This window comes from Pelmatolapia mariae, linkage group LG10_11 (genome assembly GCF_036321145.2).
Source record: "Pelmatolapia mariae isolate MD_Pm_ZW linkage group LG10_11, Pm_UMD_F_2, whole genome shotgun sequence".
NCBI lineage: Eukaryota > Metazoa > Chordata > Actinopteri > Cichliformes > Cichlidae > Pelmatolapia > Pelmatolapia mariae.
Window position 1 is genome coordinate 33072442 of NC_086236.1, and position 26990 is coordinate 33099431.

A 26990-nucleotide genomic window follows, 5' to 3' on the forward strand; every position below is an offset into this window, starting at 1 on the left:
CTTAGGGATGAGAAGCATTAATGAGCTGGAGAATAACTCAACGTAAAATTTCACAGAAAAAGCGTAAAGATAAGAAAAAGAGGGTTTCCTGCCATAGTTTCATTTCCTCACATCTTAGTTTCTGCCACTTCAGACACAAGAGGCTGAAAAAGCACAAAAGGACAAAGCAAAAAAAACAACAACATTTCATTAAATGAGACTTCCTTTCCACACTGCACCATCTTATTGCCTTGAAATGGTGAAATATTAGGCTATGCATTTTATTGTATAGTAATTTGCAAGCATCCATATTTGTATAGCAAGCATGCATTCGACCATGGTCCTCTACAATACTTTTGGGATATTTTAATACAGATGTATTACACTCAGGATGTTCACTTCAAATCTGGTGCAGATTTCTCCCATTTACAAGAGCAGGGAAAAATCAGACTTTATTAACTAGCATGACAGCTGTGTCAGCGGTTACCTAAGTATATGAAAAATTCCTTAACAAACATTCCAGCCAGTGAATCAAACATACTCCCAAAACATCATAGAAATGCCTTTCACTTTTTAATGAAAGAAAATGTATGCCAAACAAAAAACGTATAGTATTTAGATTTTAGAAACTCCATTTCAGACCTCCTCATGGTGTTAAAGGGAAAATCTATGATCCTAGTATATAAATGTATTTGGGGAAATAAGCTTAGATAAAGTGCAATTAAAGTCTGGCTTTTTTACCTGATGTTCATCTTGATCAACCTAACCTCTCCCTCCCAAAGAGAAAGGAAGTCTCTGTTTTATGTTAGCAGATTTTTAAATTCTGTACATGGGAGGTTTACTGAAGTTTTTCTACAGTTTCTTTGTTGCACTCTAAACAGTAATTCATCAGACCTGTTACCGCCACTTAAATGCATGGCTGCAAGAGAAAAATTCTCTAATTTATTGATTAAGATAAATCTTCTAAATTGCAAACTTTATTTTGTTGGGGTGTGTTGACTTAATAATTTTGGTAATTATATCAACTTAACTTTGTATGTAATTTGAAATTAAAAGGGTTTAAAACAAAATTCAATTTGTAGTTTCTTAATGAAATTGGATAGATAACTTCATTTTTCTTCACTGTAACCTCTGATTTCAAGGTCCATCTCCTACCCAGTTAACATGCCCTACCAAATTCACATATTAAGACTGTGTTGCACAGAGGACTTGTATGCTGATGTTAAAGAGATTTTAATGTAAGTAACGTTTTATTTACAAATAACAGTTCTACTAAAGCAATGCATTTGTGCTAGTAAGTGTTATGACCCGTAGTGGATTTGTTTCTGATGTTATGCTCATACAGCTGAGGAAATAGTTTATCATTATTATTATTATTATTATTATTATTATTGTTATTATTATTATTATTATTAACGGTGAATACTTCTGTGAGAAGGATAGCTGTAGAGTTTCTGTTTGCCTCATTTATTTTATTTCTTGTATGCTATACATGATGTTACATTTTAAATTGTTTTGGTTACTATTGCAATACAGCAATACAGTAAGTACTGTTCTTGATCTTAAGAGCTGCATCTATCCTTATTACTTTTTTAAATACATCAAGTTTTATGAAATATTGTTAATATGATTCTAGTTGTATCACCCTGGCACAGACTATGTGAATCTCTTTGTCATTAAGTCTTTACATAGACATTTTGTGTATACATAAACATTATTTAATATTTTTTAAAAATATATATATAAAATTGATTTTTGTGGATTATCAGTTTTAAGCAAACTTAAATTTAATGCTTTATAAATAACAGGTTCCTTTTAAAGAAAATATTTGTAAAGCCTGACAGTTGTTTGTAATAATCCTCAAATTGTCTTATAGCATCTTTCTGTATGTGTGGTGTACAGATTAAAAAAAAGAGTTCAAGAGAATAACCACTGTAAGTCTTGAATCTAATTTTTTGGCTAAACTTGACCATTGGACCCCAAAACTAATGGATGGGGTTTCATGAAGGGGAGGAGCTAAAGGACTGAGAATCTTGCTTCTTGAGGTATGATAATTATTTAGGCTTTGGCTAACTTCAGAATGCAGTTTGTTTGCAGTCACCTATATAATGTATTACTCATTTTGATACTTTATCTACTTTTTCTTAAATTGCACAATACTCTCAAAGTACGCAGAGAGGTACCCATCGACTCAACCCGGGAGAGAAGGAAGAGGACCTTTTCATGCAGTTTGGTGTAAATAATTCAGCATCTTGAATAAAAATGAAATCCACACTGATCATACTGTGGATTTACAAATATCACACCCATATCAGTGGCCTGTTCAGCATAGGTGTGGGGCATTGTAAAAGGCTCCTTGAAAAATTCAACTAATGAACATAGTACTTCACTTAATCATTGCATGACAAATATCTTGAAGTAGAGAAAACTAAAGGGCAAGTTAAAAAGAATTAATAGAGAAATATAACACATTTCATAACACACTGGATATTTCTAGCTTACTTTAACTTGAGTTAGTCATATTAACCAAACCTCTGTTTTGGGAGGGATATAAAACATAAAGGGAATGCATATATTGTCTATTTTTTACAGCATAAACTAGAACGTTATAATTAGACCAACACGGTGAACCACTCGTAAAGCAAGTAAAATATGTTGTTAGAAATCTTTTTAGGTCAAGCAGCCAAATTGGTCATAGAACATGTTGTTTATGTCGTGTGATTATGTTTTGTGTTATGATACCATAATTTTGTCTCATTCTTATTAATGTATCCTAATTTTCATTCATGTGTATGTGTGTATAAAAATAAATAAACAATAAGTCCACTGATGATCTAGATTCAGTAAGATTCAGTTAGGGTAAAAGTATAATCTGATTTCTGATTTATTTTTAGTGTTTAAATATAAAGCGTTGAAAGTTACAAATAAAATCCTTAAATGTTGAATTCATTTATTTCTTGAAAGCAGTTAAAATTACAAAAACAAGAAAAAGCTAAAATAATAATGATGAAGAAGAAAATCAGCAACTTAAGGACACCATACAATACTTTCAAATAATGTGAAAAAAGTTGTTGGTGGAACATCATTTTATGAGTACACAGCTTAAAAAAGAGTTTTTAAGCTACCAATTATTAAGTAAGGGGTAGTTAAAATTACTTCTGATTGTAGAGGAAAAGTTCATTCTCTTAACGTAATATAGTTTGTGGGTTCAATATCATTTCAACATAAGTTTTCATAACTCAGAAATATTAATGGAAGCTGTTGCATCATTTTTTTTGTTGAGCTTAAACATTTGTTTTTAGAGTGTAATTAGATTTGATACTCTTTAATATTCTCACATGAAACTATCAAAGCTAACAGTGATTGTCTGTAAATATCCTCCCCCACCCTGTCTGAGGCACTCAGAGCAAAAGCCCACTCATTATTGATTTCAACTGAAAACTAGTATCATGTTTTTTAATGCATTTAACTAAAGACACTGGAATACGTCTTTGTAACTGCTGCTACTGAAGACTTAAGACACTAATCGAGTTTTTTGCTGAGTTGTCTGTTATATGTACACACAGCACTGCTTCATCCCTCGAGTTAGGTGCCTTGTTATGCTTTATTGATTCATAGGTCACTTTTACATCCCTTAACAAGGAAAAAACATTCCTCTGAAAAAAGATCAGGTACAAGAACTGGACAGAAAATTAGTGAAAAGGCAGTGAATGTACAAAGAAAGACTTTAAAAGACATCCTGGTATTGTATTGTTTACCACTTTAAAACATATTACAAGAAAGTCTGACCCCTTATAAGCAAAATATAAAGAAATGAATACTTGTGCACGGTACAGCTTTTACATTGTTTGTAAGGTTCTGGCCACTTAAACTTGTGGATCTGTCCTTTGGTTTAACAAAGTCTCATGGAGGCAGTTACAGTGAATAGGGTGGGCTGTGAACGAGGACTCCCTCCACTCTGTGCTGCTGGATAATGGTACACAACACAATTCTCTTTCAGACACCTCAGGAAATTTTGGTAGAAGCATAGACTGTATATAAAAGATAGATGTAGTTGCTATGAAGTCATCCATTGGATTGTGGAGCTCATTTTGCATGTGTCCTCAAACTGTAGGGGGCATACAGCCTGCTAATGAGTGTTAAGTAACACACTAAACTGAATTTCAAAAGTGTAGCACAGACAACATGGATGGGCTGTGTCACAGAGCAAGCCATGCTGTTTGTCAGGTATTCGATCAACAATGCTCCAAAAGCCACCAACAGCACAAATAGTCCAGACGTCCAGCTCAGAGACTCCATGTGGCTAGGGTGAAGCTTAGCAAACAGTTAGCAACTACAGCCGGCTGTGTCTGAATCCACTTATCATGCTCCTAAATTAATAAAGTTCAAATACAAAAAAATTTAAATCATGCCCTTTACAGGTGTTATGAAGGGGCAAACTGTCTTTTTTAGAGTGGGCATTAGGGTGTAGTTGAGTTCCTGCCTCAACTAATATGACTCTACTGTAAGTATTGGAAAGCTAGGACACTAACTAGCCTGTTCACGTTCTGTTTGAAGATTCTCACAATGTAATATAAGAACCAACAGAAGATGTCAATACAGTGAAGTTTATGTAGAAAAAACAGCTTTCTGAGGGAGTAATGAACACACACACACACACACACACACACACACACACACACACACACACACACACACACACACACACACACACACACACACATAACAAATATTCAAAATTAAGATGGACAGTCAACAGTGATGCTTTGAAGTCATCATTTAGGTACCTGTAGTACATGTTCATGTCTGTCAGAGTTTTTAGTACACATGTTACTGCTAGTACAGGATGCACTGATAGGGTGGCTGTAGCTCAGGCGGTAGAGCAGGTCATCCACTGATTGGAAGGTTGGTGGTTTGATTCCTGGCTTCCCCCTAGTCTGCATGCCAAATATCCTTGGGCAAGATACTAACCCCATGTTGCTCTCTGATGCATCCATCGGAGTGTGACTGTGTATGAATGTTAGATAGGCACTAACAGCTTAGAAACAGTGCTTGTGTGAATGGGTGAATTAATTAGTTGTGTAAAGCGCTTTAAGTGCTCAGATAGAGTAGAAGAGTGCTATATAAGAACCGGTCCATTTACCATAGTGGATAACCTTCTTAATATTATTCCACACAATTTATTAGATATTTAAAAGTTTACAATTTATTAGATATTACATTGTATTTAAAACAGTAATATAACGTGTACTACTATTTGATTTTCTTTGTTAAATCAATTTGTTTTGTGAGGTTTTGTTGTTGTTGTTGTTGTTGTGTAGTACAGCAATACATTTGTGTGGCACAGGTGTACTTACGGAGTTTCCAGGCTTTTTCTGCAGTGAGTTATTGAAAGAGGGGGGTCTGGAAGATAGGGAACAAAAAACAAAACACTGTAAACTGTAAATACACTGGTAGGGGAGGGAGAAAACAAGCACTTCACTTAGAAGCTGTACAAATAAAGGGAAGGTCATTTGAAGGAATCCAATGAGCTGTTTTTATTCCTATTTATTTTCAGCCGAGCCTCAATATTAAGATTCATAATGTGGAAAATATCATTTTGCCATTCACGATAAACGTGTCTGACCCAACACATTTACATAAAAGGCTTATAAAACTAGACTCACCAAAGGCAACATTAGCATGGCTGCTGCAGGGCTTGGAGCAGGATTTGAACGTGAGCGACAGAACAGCAGTAAAATGCAACAGAGGCTTAAAAACATCAACATAAATATAATGACTGACTGCAGCCAAGAATCTATCACTTTTAGCTTTTGATGGTTATGATGGCAGCGTAAAGCAGCAGATCACGAAAAAGAGAAAAATGAATACAGCAACACATAATGCGTAATTCCATAAATATATTCAAATCAATGAAAAACTACTCTTTTAACAACTTAAAAGGATGTTCTAACCTTGTTTTTTTGTAAAATGCAATGTTTATATGTAGGAACACCCGTTCAACTGCTCACTCATGCAAATATCTAATTAGCCAGTCACTTGGCAAAAATGATTTGCACTTAGGCATGTAGACATGATAAATGCTAAAGTTCAAACCAAGCATCTGAATGGGGAAGAAAGCTGATTTAAGTTACTTTGAAAGTGGAATAGTTGTTGGTACCTCTACTACCATCTACTGGGATTTTCTCACAGAACCATTTCTAGGGTTTACAGAGAGTAAACACAACATGTCTTTATCCTGTCTTCCTTCTCTCACCCCAACCGGTCATGGCAGATGGCCCCGCCCCTCCCTGAGCCTGGTTCTGCCGGAGGTTTCTTGCTGTTAAAAGGGAATTTTTCCTTCCCACTGTCGCCAAAGTGCTTGCTCATAGGGGATCATATACCATCGTGTTACAACCAAGGTATGCAGAAGAACATCTCTGCATACTCAGCGTATCAAACCTTGAAGTGGATGGGTTATAGCAGCAGAGACCACACCAGGTGCCAACCTTATCAGCTAAAAACAGGAAACTAAGGCTACAATTTGAATAGGCTTACCAAAATTGGAAAATAGAAGATTGGAAAAACATTATCTGGTCCATGAGTGAATTTGTGCTGCAACATTCAGATGAATGGATCAGAATTTGGCATAAACAACATGACATTGCAGGTGGAGCGCTGCTGACTTAGACTGAGAACATTGTCGGACAGTGGAAGGAATACTTCAAGGACCTCCTTAATCCCACTGGTACGTCTTCCGTGGAGGAAGCAGAGTCTGGGGAGGGGAAACACTCACCTATTTCCGGGGGCGAGGTCATTGAGACAGTGAAACAACTCCTTGGTGGCAGAGCCCCTGGGGTGGATGAGGTTCACCCTGAGTTCCTAAAGGCTCTGGATGTTATAGGGCTGTCTTGGTTGACATGCCTATACAGGGGCGTTACCTCTGGATTGGCAGACCGGGGCGGTGGTTCCTATCTTTAAGAACGGGGACCGGAGGGTGAGAAAGTCTATGCCAGGGTGCTGGAAAGGAGAGTCCGTCCATTAGTCGAACCTCGGATACAGGACGAACAATGCGGTTTTCGTCCTGGTCGTGGTACGCTGAACCAGCTCTCTATCCTCTCGAGGATACTTGAGGGTGCATGGGAGTTTGCCCAACCAGTCTACATGTGCTTTGTGGACTTTGAGAAGGCAAACCCGTTTCTGGTGGGTGGTCGGCTGCACCAGGGCTGCCATTTGTCACCGATTCTGTTTGTAATTTTTATGGACAGAATTTCTAGGCATAGCCAAGTGGAGGAAGGCTTTCACTTGGGTGGTCTCTGAATCTTATCTCTGCTTTTCACAGATGATGTGGTTCTGTTGACTTCATCAGGTGATGGCCTCCAGCTTGCACTGGAATGGTTTGCTGCCGAGTTTGAAGAGGTAGGAATGAGAATCAGCACCTCCAAATCTAAAGCCGGAAAAGAGTGGAATGCCCACTCCCGGCCTGGGACGAGTTTCTGCCCCAAGTGGAGGAGTTTAAGTATCTTGGGATCTTGTTCACGAGTGACGGGAGAAGGGAGCGGGAGATCGACAGACAGATTGGTGCTGCGGCTTCAGTGTTGAGGAAGCTTTACCAGTCCATCAAGGTGAAGTGAGAGCTAAGCATAAAAGCAAAGCTCTCAATTTACTGGTCAATATACGTCCCTACCTTCAACTATGGTCACAAGCTGTGGGCAGTGACCGAAAGAATGACATACAAGCGGCAGAAATGAGGTTTCTCCGAAGGGTTAGGGTTAGGGCCACTCCCTTAGAGACAGGGTGAGGAGTTTGGCCATCCAGGGGGGGCTCAGAGTAGAGCCGCTGCTCCTCCACGTCAAAAGGTGGTTTGGGCATCTGACAAGGATGCCTCCTGGGTGAGGTGTTTATGGTGTCGCACCGGGAGGAGGCCCCGGGGCAGACCCAGGACATGCTGAGGGGATTATATCTCTCAGCTGGCCCGGGAACGCCTTGGTGTTTCCCCGGACAAGCTGGAGGTGGTGGGTGGGGAGGGGGAGGTCTGGGCTCTCTGCTTAGGCTGCTCCCCCCCGCCACCCGGCCACGGATAAGCAGAAGATGGATGGATGGATGCTTTCTGACTTTCAGAATCTATAATTATTAAAATTTTTAATTATATGTTGTTGTTGTCTTTAGTTTTTAACAAATAACATATGTTTTAATATACATAAAACATGCACCAACATAGTCACTTTTGTTTATGTTTGATTAGTTAAGAGCATAAACATGTAGCAAAAAGGAATGTGAAGAAATTAGAAATAAAACAATATTGGAAAGAAAACAAGCGAGATGGGAAAATAAAATCAAAGAATAAGAAGTACTATCCAGAATATTTATGCATGATGATACAATGGTTGCTGCAGAACCTCCACAGGTTAAGCAGCTGACATGTTTCAGGTTTTTAGGACTGGCTTAGTGAATGTGGGAAGTTAAATATATATATTAAATATAACAAGTTTCCCCTCACCTCTTTTCCTCTTGAGTTTTCTCCGCCGCTGCTTGTTGACAAAGCAGGCAGCCATGGTACTGAAAAGGACAGCTGCTGCCAAGAAGCAGATGGTGGCCACAATACCAGCCACCACAGGCCGTGCCAGTCCACGCTCCTCCACCAACTCTGGAGGAGGAAAGAAATCTGAGGGGGAAGAGAGAGGGAGATAAAAGCATAATGAAGTCGAACAGCAAATTCATGACAGAAACAGAGCCCTACACTCCAGGTATGCAGACCGTGAGGAAACATCACATTAGCAGAGGAACATATGCCAATTTTTGTTTGCTCACTGAACTTTTGACATGGACATCCTTTATATTAATGCTATAGTCAGCATTCAATTTGTGGCTCCAAAACAGAGACTGATATTTACTATGAGATATACCACACAGATGTGAGTTTACTGGTAAAGAGCACATTGTCCCTGCTCTTTGATTAAAACTAAACCAGGACTTTCTGCTGTTTTCTGACAGCTTCATCTGCAAAATTAGAGATGCAGAGTTCACTCGTTTCTGTGTTCCTGTAGAAGAGCCTCCAAAAACATTCTGTCCTGTCCAATAAAATTCAAATATATTCAAGCTGACCTTTACTGCTGCATATGTCTTCTGCAGGGTGCATGTCACAATGACTAAGCAGAATGCTAACTTTTCCTCCTATTCAGAACTACATAAAAGGTAATGTAATTCATGCACTGTTTTGATTGATTGCTACCTTTTTAATGTGGTTAGACTGGCTTAGACAAAAAAGAAAATCTTGTGTCTGATGAAATTCAATTAGCTTAGTCTCTGCTGAACAGGGTACAGGGTCGAAAAAAATGTATAAATAAATTTTGTTAGTATGAAATGTGTGATTGATTTTTACACAGTAATGAGTAATGTCCAATTGGTTTACATTAGTGCTCCTTACATTTCCGAAGTTCCCTAAATCATTTCTGAGTGGGAAGTAGATGAGAAACTCCATCACATATGTTGTTATCCCTTGTGTGTTTTTTTGTAACCAAAAACTGCAATTCTATAAATGTTTCATGTGTTCAGAGCCAGAGGGCAGAGGAAGATCAAATGCAGAGTTTGAAAAAACACGAAATGTTAATAAAAATTTCAGGCAGGAAGTAAAAGTTTGACAGTGAGTTCATGAAATGTGGACAAGAAGACTAGTTTATATTTATTACTAATATTGAAGAATGTTACTTGCCAGAATTAAGTTGAAGAGGAAAGAAGGAAGAAATGGTTACAAATATTTAAACTCTACAGTATAAGAAACATTCTCAGGTAAAGAAGCTGGTTGCTGCTGTCTCTCACACTGAAAAGTCTGAAAAGGTAAGCAAAGTGCCTTACACAGACATTCATTTTACTGGCCAGCAGGGGGCAACTCCTCTGGTTGCAAAATAAGCTCGCTAGTTTCCTTTTGGTCATTTCATAAATTCTGAACTATTAGAGTAACTAGAGGGCAAAGCAGGGTTTCTTCTAACAGTGTTTCTTAGTTAGATGCACTTGTTGGTGACATTCAGTTGCACAAGATGGGTAACCAAAGTAGTTATATCCACCTTTTATATATGGAGGCTCCACCTAGCAGACCAACAAGACCTGTAAGAGTCTGTTGAAGTGCCAGACACCAAAATGAGTCAATCCATTAGACCTCTATGTTAACGTTTTACATTTTGCTGCATTATAAAGCGTACAGAGCTGCGTTCCCCCTTCACAGTTATTGTACAGCAGATTAATTTTCTTTATAATTCATCTCTCTGGATACTGGTAAGGCTTAAGTTTAAGGATGTGGCGCTTTGATTGACACGTGTGCCGACAAAGGCAGCTGTAGCTGATAGCTGGCCTAGGCCTCAACGCTGCTAATTTGGATAACAAAACCCCTCTACAATGCTTGTGTTGCTGGTGCTTGTCGGAAGATTTTAATTGAATTACCTGACAAATTATATGTCCTGCTGTATAATAGAGTCCATCTAAGAAGCTTGTGCTTTTGTTTGTGTGAGCAAAAACTCTGTTATAATAATACTAATTAATATTTAACTGTAATTAAAATGATGGCATTACTATAATTAAAAGCCAGCCAATGCAACAAAGAGGACAATGTTTCTGCTGTGCAGCTATGATCTCTGGTTGTGGATTTACAAATTTCTACAACTGTCCTCAGTTATTATTGAAGGAGTTGGTTCAGTTATCTCTCAGTGAAACCAGGAGGTACAATGGGTCAGCTTCTGTTATGAACTTGTGAGAGTCGTTTATGTGCTACAGTGAAGTATGATTAGCAAAATACAAAGTATTGTTAATGCAGGAACACCCAATCAGTGAATCCCTGTTCAACTATCCAAATCACCTTTGTCATGTTTGAAAGGACAGAGTGTATCCACATCACGTTGGACAAAATTTAAGGAAAACATAGTCAAATAAATTCCATATCAACAGAGAAATGAGCAGAAGCATTTGATCATTGTACAGAGTGGTTCCCAGTTTTACCAGAGGGGGGAAGCAGAGTACTTCCAAAAACAAGGAGATCACTGTGAAAATCTGGTCTATAAATGTTACCAGCAGCTGTTCCTACTAAACGGAGTGTACTCAGTGACCTCTGTAGAGGAGTGCCATCATATATGAATAGTTTAATTTCAGACCCCAAACACAGTCTTTTTTTTTACAGCCAAAAAAAGCTGGCTTTTTTTAAAATCAGGAAGCCACCCAGTACAATCAGTGGAGAAGCAGACAGGAAGATGATGTCATCCTCCTCAGGATGCTACAAAGGAGTGTCCATGTTAAAGCGAGCTTAAAATGAATAGTGCTGAGTGGGTAAAATGTAAAGTTGGTGTTGCTGAGTGTGCAATACATCTACCACCCCTCTTCAGCTCAGAGATGTTAGGCTAGCCAGAGGTTAAATATGCAGTTTGCAGCTAGTTGTTGGGTTGCAACTCACTGAGCAGCTTTATCTATCATTCTTCTTCTCTAAGCTTCTGAGTCATTATTCTTCTATACATACTGGATAATGTAGGGTTCTTACACATAATAGCTCTATATACATATTCACATTTCATCTGTCAGTCATGGCCACAAATGAAATTCTAACATTTTAAATGATCTAATGCCTCACCTGTGCTGGACACTCCAACTACGTTACTAGGCTCGCTGATCATGTCATCCATGATGGCCATGACGCGGAACTCATACCACGCCTCCTGAGACAAGAAAGAGATTATGTTATCAGAAATGTTCAGTAAGCCTGAACCTGTAAAATTCCACTGGCATCTCCAAAGACCACCAAGCTACAACAGTCCAAGGCTTTGGAAACTTTGGAAATAGAACTCAGATGAACAAAACTCCAATATACGAGCATACTGTCATTATTTATTTAACAAAATCCACCTTTAGCAGGATACTTGAAATAACTGCTTTCCGTATGATTTCATCAGAGGAATTTTGACCTACTCTTCTTCAACGTTTCTTCATTTGTACTGGACATTCCATTCAATTCATCCATCCATCCACTATCCATTATCTTCCACTTATCCAAAGCTGGCTCTTTTGCCACACAGGAGCAGCAGCTCTACTCCGAGATCCCTCTGGATGTCGGAGCTGCTTACCCAAATCTCTAAGCCTGAGCCTGGTCACGCTACAGAACAAACTCAAACTTTTAGTCATTTACCCAGACTTCATGACCATTAAGTTATATAACCAATGTGAGAGCTGTGTCTGGATCCGTGTCACAGATTCAAGCACATTTTCATTGGGTGTCGGAATCTTTCAGGGTTCCCCCTCGTCTCCAATCCTGTTCTTGATTCATGGACAGGATCACAAGATAGCCTCGGTGAGGAGGCTGTCCGCTTTGAGAACTACAGAATAGGATCTCTGCTTTTTGCAGATGATGTAGTTCTGTTGACTTCATCAGATTCATTCAGATTTTCTGTTTTCAAATTTAAAATTGACTAAGATTAAGACTTGAGACTACAAGAAGGGCCTATTATGTAAAAGTATCAGGCAACAAATCAGAAGAGTGTCTATTAGATCTCATCCCTTCAAGACTGCTCCAAGAAGTCCTACCATTAATCAATGATTCAATCCTAAATATGATCAGTCTATATCTATTAATCGTCTAGGTACCACAGGCCTTTAAGGTGGGAGTAGTTAAATCATTACTTTAAAAGTCATCACTTGACCCAGCTATCTTAGCTTATTATAGGCCAGTGTTTGTTTTGGTAAATGAACTAGTTGTCATAGAGCACTTTTTAATTCTGCCTGTGTACTCAAAGCACTTTATACAACTTGCGTCATTCACCTTTTCATCTAATGACTTTTTTCTATACGTTAGTGCTTTCTATTTAAGATTCACAGATGACAAGTACCAAGAAGCCAGATAACAAACACCAGACAGAAAGACCTGAATGACCCCTAATTTTCTGCTTCTAAATTCAGTTGAAACTGAGGTTAATGTACTCAGTCCTAAAAATTTTAGAAACATGGTGTCTAACCACTGTGGATGGCATTACCTTGGCCTACAGTAACAACATGAGAAATTATGGAGTTGTTTTCCTTAACCAGGATATGTTCTTCAATGTGCATATTAAACAAATACGTGGGACTGCGTTCTTTGCAATGCTTATTGCATTTGCACAATATTTTTAAAATTAGAAACATCCTGTCTCAGAGTAACGCTGAAAAACTAGTTACTGTTTTTATTACTTCTAAGCTGGACTATTGTAATTCCTTATTATCAGGATGTCCTAAAAACCTCTTGCAAAGCCTTCAGTTGATCCAAAATACAGCAGCACCCAGCTCCCAGTTTGGATTCGGGAGACACGGACTCTTCTCTACTTTCAAGGTTAGGCTTAAAACTTTATGTTTTGACAAAGCATATAGTTAGGGCTGAATCAGGTGTTTATGCACCACTTTGCATTTAATCATTAGTTACTATTAAACTCGGGCTCTCTTCCACAGCATGTCTTTTATCCTGTCTTCCTCCCCTCACCTTGCATCAGATTGCTACCTCTCCCCTGAGCCTGTTAGGATGGACAGTGGGCAACAGTAGGAATGAAAAACTCTCCTTTAACAGGAAGAAACCCCCGGCAGAACCAGGCTCAGGGAGCTATCTGCTGTAACTAGTTGGGGGTGAGAGGAGGACGACAGGACAAAACAGGATTTCAAATTTAGAACTTTGACTTTCTTTGGTCATCTTTCACCATTCTGTGGCAGAAAGGCTTATGTACTGAGAAACACCTGTCATTTTAAACTAAAGACTTTTACTTTAATCTCATCCATTTTCTATCAGCTTTCTGGTTTGTTCACATGATCTTTAGTTAGTTGCACCTATGTTCTTTTATTAATTTATCCTTGTCATACACATCACTGTTGTTCAGAGTACTCCTGAAACTGTACTCATGAACATTAATGTTTGCTCTCTGTGAGACCCCAAGTTGCTTCCCATGTATCCTGGGTTCCTCTGTGACTTTGGCTACGTTCACACTGCAGGTCTTAATGCTCAATTCCGACTTTTTGATCAAATCCGATTTTTTTGTCTGGTTGTTCACACTACAAATAAAATGTGACAGCAAACGCGCTCTAGTGTGAACGCTCAAAGCGACCCGCATGCGCAAAAGAAGACGTCACACACAACGCGCTCTGTTTAGACCCAGAGCAAACAGTATTGTTTGACTGATGGCTGTTAATATAAAGACTTCGGACTTTACGTTTCCCAATTTTGATTGAAGTTATAAAGTTATTTTGTTATTTACATATGGCCTAATAATTATCCTTATTGCTGTTTTAGAGAGGAGCGGTGCTTCAAAGGATAGTTGCAGATTTCTGTCAGAATCTGCAGATTATACAGGACAAATAAAATGTTCACGTTTCTCCAACGTTGTCTTCCCAACAGTTTCACTGACATCTACACGGGATGGCCAGGAAGCGTTCACGATGTCTTCTCCGGCGCTTCTCTGGCGCTGATAATTGGCGTCTGTCTTGTGTCAGTGACGTAAAAGACGGATTTAATGCGACATGATCATTCAAACAGCAGTCGCTTTCTAAAACATCAGATATGTATCGGACTCAGGACCACATACGAGAGTGACCCAGATCGGATTTGAAAATATCGGATTTGTGCCGTTCACACTGTCATACCATGATCGGATATGGGTCGCATAGGGTCAAAAAAGTCAGATTTGAAGCGCTTTCGCCTGCAGTGTGAACGGAACCTTTGTAGTCTTTTATGGGCTACTGGAGCATTGGTGAACTACTGCTGAATAGTGGTTCCTTAACCTATATTTTGCGCTCAGAATAATTGCTGTAAGCAGTTGGCATCGGAGAGAAAAGAATGTAGTTGAAGGGACAGATTTTTTTCTTCTGAATCAGCATTATCAGAACATATGCCTTTTAATTTGTTGTAGGAAACCATATCCACCAACTCGAAGAAGTAACTAGTGCATGCTACAACAAACCTTCTTTCAACCCTTCTTTTTGTCCTCTTGCTATTCTCAAGAAGTCACACAGGGATTTAAAAAGCTCTTCCTTAGATATAATAGGCATAAAGTTTCACATCATATTTCACACCAACAAAAATGTACATGATATTCATCAAATACTCACCTGAATCAGATTCAGATTTCTCATTGTTTTTCATGTTTCAGGACTACAGACAGCATGCAATATTTTCCCAAAATTGTTGATGTTAGAGAAATTAGTAAAACACATAGAAAAAAATTGTGAAAACATAAAAGCTCTAACCATGTAAGTGGAATAAATGTAGGCTACCAGTCAGAATTCAGTGTTGCTACAATATATGAATATATCTATATAAGTTTCAGATATAAACAAATTATAATATCAAACAATGGTATGAAGTTGGAATGGCCTAGTCCAAGTCTGGATTTTTGAGATGCTGGAAATGCTTTCGCATGACCTCAGCAGACCATTCATGTGGCTGAATTAAAACATTTTGAAAAGACGAGTGTGTCAAAGAAAGAAAGAGGAAGCCACAAAGGGGGCAAACAGCTTTTCTATGAAACACACGTTGACCCATGTGACTTTTCTGAGCAGGTTAGACCTTTGATTTTGTAATAACTGAAACTTTTATTCTCTGACTGAAAGCTTCTGCTGAATCTGTGCTGCAAAACCAATGTTTTCATTTTTATTTTTAGAAGCTGCTGCTGTGTCTGCAGATTATTTGCATATCTCATAAATTCTACTTGTTTGCTCGCTTAATTTGCACCGCTCCTGGTAGATGGTGTTAGCCACTGGTTTAGAAGGCCAAGTACTTTTGGTGTATAAAAACACTAAATTGTGACTGTAACACGAGACGGTCTACTCGATCAGCTACAACATTACACCAGCCCATCCAATCATGTGCACAGACGCACTGCACAGTGTTTATTAACCATTTACAAAGTTTCATCAAGATCAGCTGCAGTGTTCTAACAGCCGTCTAGTTAATTATTTACAAGCCAGTTATTAGCACATAAATATGCAGTGCACTGAGTTGTCAGCTCAGTTGTGAGAACAGATTGAGGATTTAGTTGCGGTGCAGCAAATGTCCACTTTAAAACATACACACATATGTGAGGAACCAAAGAGAGCTTCCATTCTGGTCCCATGACCTAAAAAATGCAGTGAATTTCCAACCGAAAAGTTACACAAGCTAGGTGTGATGTGTGCATCTGTGAGACTGAGAGCTGGAGAGAAGAGTATGTGTGGGTGTTTGCTGTGCAATGGAAGTAGAGATAAAAGCATCTGCATGGAGCTGGAAGTGGTGGTTAGATTAAAGAAAGACGTTTGAAAGTGTCGTGGCAGGAGTATTAGCAGACAGGCAGAAGAGTTGAAATGCTGCGAAAAAAGCAACATGCCAGAGCTCATACATCAACAGTGATATACCATTTGTTATAATGTCTCTAGGAAATGTACTGTGTTCTATTAAAAAGCACAAATTAATAAATTATAATGACACAGTGTATTCCATTCTTATTATTTTCATGCTCATGCATGACCCTTACATACCCACATAGGTAGAAGCATGTGCGTGTGTGTGTGTGTGTGCGTGTGTGTGCCAAATGAACTAAGGAAAAAGACAATTTACGTTTACCCCACAGTAAAACTTGCACAGACAGATAGCGAGCCAAGTCAGCTGTGCATACCTGTGTTGTTACTATGACAACCAAGCTGGCTATGACAGCACTATGACAAGGGATCTTCAGAAGCCACCCTGGCAACATAGGCCTATAGCAACCTAACTAAGGGATGGTTCAGGATTACTTGATCCAGTCCTAACTATGAGCTTTGTCAAAAAGGAAAGTGTGAAGCCTAGTCTGAGAAGGCTACTGTCTCACCACCCTGTTGCTGGGCATTGTGGAAAAAAATTCTATTACAGTTATTTTTTTCATTGGATGTGTTTCTCAGCTCTGTCAAGCTTAAAGGTCCCTTTTTAATCCTTCATGATGATATGAGGTATTTAAAAAAAATTAACATAGGTATAAATAATAAACAAAAATCTTAGTTCTGACTAGACAAAAGCTTCAAATATCAGAGAAGAACAAAAGCAAAATGGAAACCTAAATAACAGACATAAATAGAAAATAATGTCTCAAAAAATATAATATAATTTTTTTTTGTTGAGATTCAATTATTTAGTCATAATTTAGGTAATTCAATTCTTTTATTTTTAGCATAGTTTGATCATAAGATCATAAGATTATATTAGACTAATACATACATATATATATATATATATATACAGTTAAGCCCATAATTATTCATACCCCTGCCAAATTTTGACTTAAAGTTACTTTTATTCAACTAGCAAGTTATTTTTTGACTGGAAATGACACAGGCGTCTCACAAAAGATAATAAGATGATGTACAAGACGCATCATTGTGGAAAAAAATATTTCTCAGCTTTTATTTACATTTGAGCAAAAAGTATCATGTCCAGAATTATTCATACCCTTTACAAACTGTCACAGTCTCTGGGAAAATCCAAAGTTCCATACCATTCCAAATAGTCAAAGCTGTTCTAAAGCATCCTAATTACCCTGATTAATTGGAAATAGCTGTTTTACTCAACTCAACAGGTGAAAAACAGCAGCTCTCTGCAGGTGGTTTGTGGACAGTCATGGCTAAGACAAAGGAACTCAGTGAGGACCTGTAGCTGAGCATTGTGGCTGCTCACAAGTGAGGAATGGGCTACAAGGCCATATCCAAATGTTTTCAAGTTCCAGTGGCTACAGTGCAAAGTATTATTAAAAAATACAAGATGTTCCGCACTGTGGAAAATCTCAGAGGACGTTGTCGGAAGCCAAAAGTGACACCTGTGCTGGCCAGGAGGATAGTGAGAGAGGTGAAAAAGAATCCAAGGATCACCACCAAGGCCATTCTGGTGAATCTGGGCTCTGTTGGTGGCAATGTCTCAAGGCAGACAGTCCAACGGACACTGTTGGGTTCCACGGATGCAGATCAAGGAAAACGCCACTTCTCCAGGCACTTCTAAGGCATGCAAAAGCTCATTTGGCCTTTGCAAATGCTCATCTGGACAAAGAAGAAGGTTTCTGGTCTTCAGTGTTATGGTCAGATGAAACAAAAATTTAATTATTTGGTCACAATGATGTTGCCTTCATTTGGCATAAAAAAGGAGAAGCCTTCAACCCACAGAACACCATCCCCACTGTCAAACGTGGTGGTGGGAACCTAATGCTTTGGGGGTGTTTTTTAGCCAATGGACCAGGGAACCTAATCACAGTAAACAGCACCATGAAAAAAGAGCAATACATGAAGATTCTCAACAACAACATCAGGCAGTCTGCAGAAAAACTTGGCCTTGGGAACCAGTGGACATTTTAGCACGACAATGACCCAAAACATACAGCAAACGTGGTGAAGAAATGGTTAGCAGACAACAACATTAACGTTTTGCAGTGGCCTAGCCAGAGTCCTGACTTGAATCCAATTGAGAATCTGTGGAGGGAGCTAAAGATCAGGGTGATGGCAAGAAGACCCTCCAACCTGAAAGATTTGGAGCTCATTGCTAAAGATGAATGGGCAAAAATGCCTGTGGAGACATGCAAAAAGCTGGTCTGCAATTATAGGAAGCGTTTGATTGCTGTAATAGCAAATAAAGGCTTTTCTATTGATTATTTGAGAAGGGTATGAATAATTCTGGACATGATACTTTTTGCTAAAATATAAATAAAACCTGAGAAATATTTTTTTCCACAATGATGCCTCTTGTACATCGTCTTATTATCTTTGGGGAGACACCTGTGTCATTTCTGCTCAAAAAAGAACTTACTGGTTGAACAAAAGTAACTTTAAGTCAAAATTTGGCAGGGGTATGAATAATTATGGGCTTAACTGTATATATATATATATAAAAGCATCTTATTTACCTTAACATCGAACATGAAATGTCTCCACATGTCTACTCTTCTCTTCCTCTCAAGCGTTAATGTTTTGTTTGTTTTTTATGTGAAACAGGAAGCATGGGAGCCAGCTGAAAGTCCTCTCCCGCCCTGTTTCTCAGCAGCAGATCAAACCTTACTGTACGAGGAGACTACTTCTGATTGGATCACTTGCAAGCTCGTTCCACCTTTCTCCACAGTTAATTACTTGTGATTGGATCTTGTCTCTTCAGAATATTTTCATCTTGTTTTTATTTGTTGATGAAAGTGTCAGTGCCTTTCATCATCATTTTTGTCCTTGTGCATTTGTTTTTATTTAGTTATCGTCTTGTTTTTGTCAGCAAAACTATGATGAAAATTACTAGTCAATGAAATTGAAATAGGAGCTGGTTTCCTCAAAAGATTACATTGATATCTCATTGATATCTCAAGGCTATACATCCCATTTTGCTTTTGGAAACACTAAAAATCCCAAGCTGTACTGTGAGGTCTCTGAGATATGCTGGAGAATATTTCTTGTTGGTGTTGGTGAATAACTGCTGTGCTATAAAACAATACTTTAACCTCCTAAGACCCGAACTCTTTCATGGCATGCATTTTTAATTTCTCTTTGCAATTGTGACTTTATAGTGTTCTATAGAACACTATAAAGTCACAATTGAGTAATGATGTGCAAAACTCTTTATTTGGTGTCTGAACACAGCAGCATTTTTCCTGAGTACAAAAACAAAATGAGAAAGAACAATTGTTCCCGTTTGAGCAATATGGCTCCTTTGAAAGCCATCTGAAAGAGCAAAATTTAGTACTGTGGTCAAGACAACCCAAAATGTGATGCCCCCATATGTGGACGCCAGGTCCTAGGAGGTTAAGGTCTTTAACCTTCCTCCATGTCTCAAACAACCTCTTAGCTTGGAAAGACGTAAGTCTGGTTTTAAACTTCCATTTTGTATTCAGGCTTTTACCTGGATGAGATCTCGGGCAACCAACTCTGTCTCCCCTGCAGGAATGCTGTCGTCCAAGACCTCCCATCGCTCCCCCAGGCGAAACTCCATGACATAATGCTGGATAGGTGCTGTGTGATTGGCAGGCGGAATCCAGGTGAGCAGGACTCCCTGCTGCGTGCGATTGGCTGTGAGGCACCGTGGTGGGGTAAGCAGCACCAATGGTTCAGGGGTACTTGTAGGAAATACTGGAAGAGCATTTTAGAGTTGAAAATGTCTGTTAAAGATTCAGTTATCTTGAGCAAGTAGCAAGTGTCCATCGGCATGATAAAAGTGAATCAGCTCCCCTCTACACACTGACACTACACATTTAAATCTAACTGTGACTATAGATGTAACAATAATGGTGATGCATTATATCAAAGCCACCACATACATCACATTTATAAGCATTTTATTCTGGTAGCGTATATGTCAGTCACAACTTAGCATTTTTTGCTAGCACCGTTATAACATTTTCATCTTTAAGGTATGCTAAATTTAATCCAGCCTTGCTAAACTGCTATTGGGCCTTTGAGCGGTTGCACTGCATACATTACAGAGGAATTTTTTTGAGTCAGATTATCTTTTAGCATTAATGTAAATCCATACATTTTGTTTTTATTTTATTTTAAGTTAATCTGGGTTAAAAGTAACTTTTGTTGTACCACCTAAGACGTAAAGTTTTTGACTTGAATTTATGAAGTGGTTAATCGTAAACAAGAAAGAACTAAACTAGACTGGTAGTTATACAGCACTTTTCTATTCAATTGTCAATTTATCTATACCTACTTTAACCACTCACACTCCAGCGGATGACCTGGGGGTAATACGGTTCTGCTCAAGGATACTTTGAAACCTGGATTGCAGGAGCCGGGGATCAATTCACTTTCAATTGGAAGACCTACTAGGTGACCTACTACCTGATCCACAGCTGCACTAATAACAGTTCACTCTGTTCATTTTACAAAACTTTTAAAGACACAAAACTAGCAAGTTAGCAAACATCTGATTGTGGAACATTTGGCAAATCTAACAGACTATTCCTTTTTCATAGATCATAATCTTTGAAATTTTGTGTTTATTATCTCTCTTAATTTGAGTGCCTCGTACGCTCATATGATCAGGTGAAAAATAAAGTAAAGGCTTTACATCCGATCAAATGAATGTTATTTAGAATTGCAGCTTACATATGAAAATGTAACCAGCATTTGTAAACATTTTGACCTACCAATTTATTCGTTAAAATATTTACATCCATGCTTTCAAACTCATTCACTAACTTCGGTGGTAAAAGCGTGAATAATTAACTAAAGATGTTTCCAACATATCTATTAGTTCTACTTTTTCCAAAGACGTCACTATAAACTGATTGTCATTTATATTTAAAAAGTTTAAAAGTGAACATTTCTTAACAAAGGTCAGCAAATGAACCACTGAGCTGGTGACTGTTGGTTTAACCCTTCAAGTCTATGAGATACTAGAAGTTAGTTCTATGTATTGGTGTAACGACACAAAACTAATCCTGACTGTGTTTCGATTAAAATGTTTCTTTGCACATGATGGTTAAATATGGTACTAAATATATCACACTAGTGTTTTTATTTGAAATGATGGGGAGTTGGCTGTTTTCGGTGTATAAAAGACACAGTAGCATTTTTTTAATAAAAATTTAGTTTCAACTCAGCTTCGGAAGATAAGAGGTAATAACTATGTACCTCACTTCATATTCAATTTAACTAACTAATCTGCAATTCACTTTATTATTCATTGAGACAAAAGTATTCTGGGAAAATTAAACTAACTCTTAAATGAAAAAAACATTTAAACATTTAAACCGACATTTTGTGAATAAAGGTGATATGAAAATGCAAAGATATCACTAATCCTTTAGTCTGTGAAAGATCACACGACCAGCACTCACACAGAGAGTGTTGTTTGGCCTCCCTGGAGCCGATGTGTGAGTTGTTAACTTGTTAGACTTTATTTACAGCACAGATCCTCCTGAAATTACTTCTCTACTACTGTAGTGTGATGTTTAATTGGAAGAACATTTAAGAAGTGCCTTTTTGTGCCTTTTAATGATAAATATTAGAATGCAAATTAAGATCAATATAATTTAAAATAGCCTACTACTTTTCTAACACTTGCATGACATGAAAAACATGTCCGGATGATTTTTCTTAGTTCAGTGTTTTTTGCAGCTCTCTCTACTTGCCTGCCAAAGCTGTTTTATTATTGGATCCTTTCCTCCTGGTTAAGCAGTAGTGGGTGTACTCACCTAGTGTGTTCACAGTGACAACCTCGCTGAAGGGGCCTGTGCCAAGCTTGTTTTGGGCCAGGACGCTAAACTGGTATGTTGTCTCTGGCTCTAAGCCGGGCACCACCATCCAGTCGTGGCCTCCAGGCACAGGTATGGAAAGCCAGTCATACGGACCTAAATGCTCCCTCTTCAGCCTGCACAGGAGTCATGATGAGATGCAGGTACACAGACAGGAAAAATATTGAAGAAATAAATCAGGAGGTGAGAGGAAGACTTTTTTTTTTATCTTTCGGATAAAAATGGACATTGATTTACAACAGTTACAACTATATTCAAGTCTTTTCTCAGCACCAGTTTCATCACACAGTGTAGCACATTATAATGATTTATCATAATGTAATTTATTTGATCTCAAACCTAAATTCAACATTGCATAGGTTCAGTGTATGGATCTGAATTGAAATACATGTACCACATATTTTATTTCATTGTTCACAACACAGTTTTTACTTGATGGTATTAAGCCCATGCCGAGCTCAGCTTTGCAGTTTGCTGTTTGCCCATGCCATACATTCAGCTCATCAATCAAATCAAGCAGACAAAAACAGCAACAACCTTCAGTCTACAGCACTGCAATAATAAAACTTTACTCAGGTACCAAGAAATGAAGTAACTTTCTTTAACACATTAACTACAACCTCGTTTCCAAAAAAAAGCTGAAACACTGTGAGAAATGAAAATAACATCACAGTATACAAATTTATAAATAATTTATATTTAAGTGAATATATTTTTAAATAAATGCTATGTGGTTAAAATACAACAGAAGCAACATATTAAAATCTTGAAATTTGTCTACATTTTGAAAAATATATACTTATTTTGTACCTGATGACAGCAACACATTTAAAACAGTTAGAATAGGCCCATGTTTAGCACTGTGTAGCATCATCTCTTCTTTTACCAATGGTAAACATTTAAGAACAGAGGAGCATAACTGTTATGATTTTAAAGTCTCATTCTTGCTTGTTGTAGGATCTCAGCTGCTCAGTACTGTAATTTGGGGTCTCCTTTTTTGGGTGAAAATAAATGCTGCTCCAAAACCCATACATATCATTCAGTGTTAATGGTGTATCCACAGAGGAAAATTCACCCATGCTAACTAATACATAGCACTGCAATTGCAAATTATAAACTGTATGGCAGTGACATCACAGTCTCTATTTTAGCCTTGCAGGACAAGGTCTGCATAATTTCCATAACTCCCCTGTGGTCATGCCGACCACAAAACAGTTTTGCAGTTTCTGTCAGTCCACCTTACAGTGCTGTCAAGAAGTATTTGCCCACTTCTTGATTTTGTAGTTTTTATCAATGGGATAATAACAATCATCATCTCAAATGACAAATGTTTGGAGGTGCTTGCTGAAGCTGACGGAAATGACATAAGGGAATGTACAAAGAAGAGGAAAAACCTGAGAGACCTATATTACACACACACACACACATATATATATATGTATATATATATTCCCTTGAAAAACAAAGGGTGGGGATGACAAGGCAATTAACACCTAATGCACCAGACATAAGCATAAATGCTGGTAATGACAACTTACATATGTTATGCTATAAACCTTTCCTGCAGAAGTCCATATGGGGCCTTACACATTTCAGATCATTGAGCAAATTTTAATATTAGACAAGAATAACCCGAGTAAATACAAAATGCAATTTTAAAATAATTATTGATGAGATTATTGAGAAGAATGATTATTGAGGAGAAATGCTATCCAAACCTATCAGGCCCTAAATTTAAAGTAATTGCCCCCTAAGCCTAATAACTGCTTGTGTCTTCTTTCGTAGCAAGAACTTAATCTGGTCGCAGCACATGGCTGCCCCTTCATGAGCCTGGTTCTGCTGGAGGGTTCTGCTGGAGGTTTCTTCCTGTTAAAAGGGAGTTTTTCCTTCTTACTGTCGACAAAGCGCTTGCTCATAGTGAGTCATCAGTTTGTTGGGGTTTTCTCTGTATTGTTGTAGGGTCTTTACCTTACAATATAAAGTGCCTTAAGGCAACTGTTGTTGTGATTTGGCGATATCTAAATAAAACTGAACTGAATTGAATTGCAATTAAACATTTGCAGTATGTCAAGGCTCACACTCAGATGTGAGACACTGAAGCAAAAGTTTAGCAGATTTATAGCAAGCATGGAGCATGGTATTGTCAGAGTGGAACGGGCAGTCTGGCAGGGAGATAGTCCACTTAATTCTCTCTCTCTAATTTTACAGATGACTCACTTCCAGATTCTCTCTCTGAAGGTTTCTCAAGGCTGAAAGAGTGCACAGAGGAAAGCTGGGTTCGTTCTAAGCCATTCCAGTCAAACACAGTGAACACACAGAAGCCAGACAATGCTACTTCAGTAACTCCAACAATCTAGCATCAATTGAGGAATTTCTGCAGCCTTAAGTATCAGATGGGTTAACGTTCCACACAGGTGGGTTGATTGGCAACAACTTCCAGGTGTGAAAAACCAGGAGGGTGAGAAAACCCAGAGGAATCCCGCCTCTGAAACAAACAGAGTAAACCCACGCACACACTGAAAGGAGACAGGGAGAGCGAAAAAAACACACAAAGGAGAAGAAACGGACAGAAATGGCACACCGGCACAGGAGCACCAGGGGACCGTGCCAATACCATCTGTCATGGTTCTAGGTCATTTGACCCAGCTTTTGGGGTTATGGTTTCTTTGTGTTGTATTTTTTTAGTTTTCTATTATTTAGTATTGAGTTTATCTTTGTATTTGCTGCTATGTTTAGTTATAATTGTTTCCATGTTGTCTGGTCGAGGTGTCTCGTCTCCCCTTCCTGTTTACATGTTCCTCCACGTGTTTCGTTCCATGTCTCTCCTGTCTGTCATGTGTATCCATATATGCCCGTCATGTTTCGCTCCCTCTGTCAAGTGTCCCCTCTCGATCCCTCTCTCAGGCTCGTGTTGTCACAGTCTACATCTCACTATGTTTCCTGTTTTATTTTGACAGTCTTGCGTTCCATGTTCAGTGTGTGCAGTTTTGCTTCCCCTGTGGCGTCATGTTCATTTGTGTCAGCTGTGTTTCCCATGTGTTTCCACTTCCCTCGTTACCGTTCTGTGTATTTATGTCCTCTGTCTCCCTTTGTTCATTGTGAAGTCATCGGTTTACCTCCTGACGTCTCCGTGGTTTATGTTTTCAGCATTTTCAGGTTTCATGTTTTAGTTACTCCCAGTCTAGGTTTTGTTAGTTCTCGTTCTGTTTATGTTATCGTTTGTTTTCATGTGTTTCATCTGCCTCAATAATGGCTCCACACCACAACACGCTGGCTACTCGGCCGTAACATCGCCTGCTAAATATGAGCCTCTTGGTGACATACTGGGTTTTTGGAATACTTTTGATGGAACTCCTTGACCAGTGATGGATCCAAAATGGCAGACCATGGAACCCTGTGTCTTTCGTCTTGCACATAACCCCAATCAGTAACTCCCAATCACCCAGGTAGGTGGGGGGGGGGGATTGGAAAAAGGGCACAGAGGACTGAAACAGACAGGTTTTAGCTAATGAGTTTTGGGTCTTAGGCAGTTTTAAAGAGACAGTGACAGGGTTGATTATGATCTGCTTTTTGTAGTGTAGTTGAAAGACAGTTTTTTAGATTCATCATAATTACATACTTTTGAAGACAACCTGACTTTTTGACCTGGAAGGTAAGCAGGTGCCAAAAGATGACGACTACCCAGTCACTTGGTCTCTATGTTCTAAGCAAGACTGCTTGGGTTGCTCTCCTTAACTAAAGACAGCGATAAAGGTGATGCTAAACAGATGGAACAGAGCTCACCTTCCTGAGATGGGACCAGTGATAGCTGGTGACTGAGGGACACCTTGAAGAGAGACCTGTAAACATGGAGGTCATGTAGTTGTGAGCATACTCTAGCCAGGGAAGTTGCAAGCTACAAGTGCACTACGCACAGAGGGTCCACTTCCAGTTCCTGGTTAATCTTTTCAGTCTGTCTGAGTTTGGAAACCAGAAGAGAAACTAACCTAGACACCAATTGCACCAATTCCAGCCCTCCAGACTCTAGAGGTGAACTGTGAGCCAAGATCAGAGACAATATCCTAAGGAATTCAGTGGTGACAGAACACACATGGTCAGTAAGTAATTGAGCAGTCACTAATAAAACAAAATAGGCAGCCTTGGAACACTGATTGACTATGGTCAGTGGCACTATGGTGTTACCTGACGAAGGAGACAGACCGGCTACAAAACCCAAGGCTCAAAAAAGACTCAATCTCCAGGGCAAGGTGTCCAACGATGCACGAATGGGCTCATACTAGGAAACTTGGAACTCTAGCAAAGAATACATGCCACGTAACGTGATGGGAGTCAGTCATTTGGCTGCTTAGAAGACAAATCCACATCCAAGGGGATAGAATTAGACACAGATGATGCCAGTGAATGATAGATTCAGGGGCGATCGTGGCTCAAGAGTTGGCAGTTCGTCTTGTGATCGGAAGGTTGCCGGTTCGAGTCCCGGCTCGGACAGTCTCAGTCGTTGTGTCCTTGGGCAAGACACTTCACCTACTGGTGATGGCCAGAGGGGCCGATGGCGTGATATGGCAGCCTCGCTTCTGTCAGTCTGCCCCAGGGCAGCTGTGGCTACAACTGTAGCTTGCCTCCACCAGTGTGTGAATGAATAGTGGAATTGTAAAGCGCTTTGAGGGTCTCAAAAAGCGCTATGTAAATGCAATCCATTATTATTAGATGTATTTTTCCATTACTTCGTTTGGCTCGTCCATAGAGACGGTTTGTGGGGAGAGGTGATCCAGGAAGGACATCAATCGAACAATCGTTTTTTTCCCTTAATAAATGAAA

General features: G+C 38.8%; 1 protein-coding gene across 6 annotated transcripts in view; it reads right to left on the reverse strand.

The window, feature by feature from the left end:
- The window catches only part of LOC134636073 (protein turtle homolog B-like), a 151287-nt gene that overhangs the window by 35551 nt on the left and 88746 nt on the right, over nt 1-26990 (reverse strand). For all 6 annotated transcript variants that reach the window (XM_063485858.1, XM_063485855.1, XM_063485856.1 and 3 more), the window contains exons 13-17: nt 22113-22288; nt 19814-20040; nt 11570-11654; nt 8459-8623; nt 5337-5382 (exon numbers count right to left, since the gene is read on the reverse strand). In XM_063485858.1, the coding sequence (XP_063341928.1) occupies nt 5337-5382; nt 8459-8623; nt 11570-11654; nt 19814-20040; nt 22113-22288 (699 nt within the window). The remainder of the gene's footprint in view (nt 1-5336; nt 5383-8458; nt 8624-11569; nt 11655-19813; nt 20041-22112; nt 22289-26990) is intronic.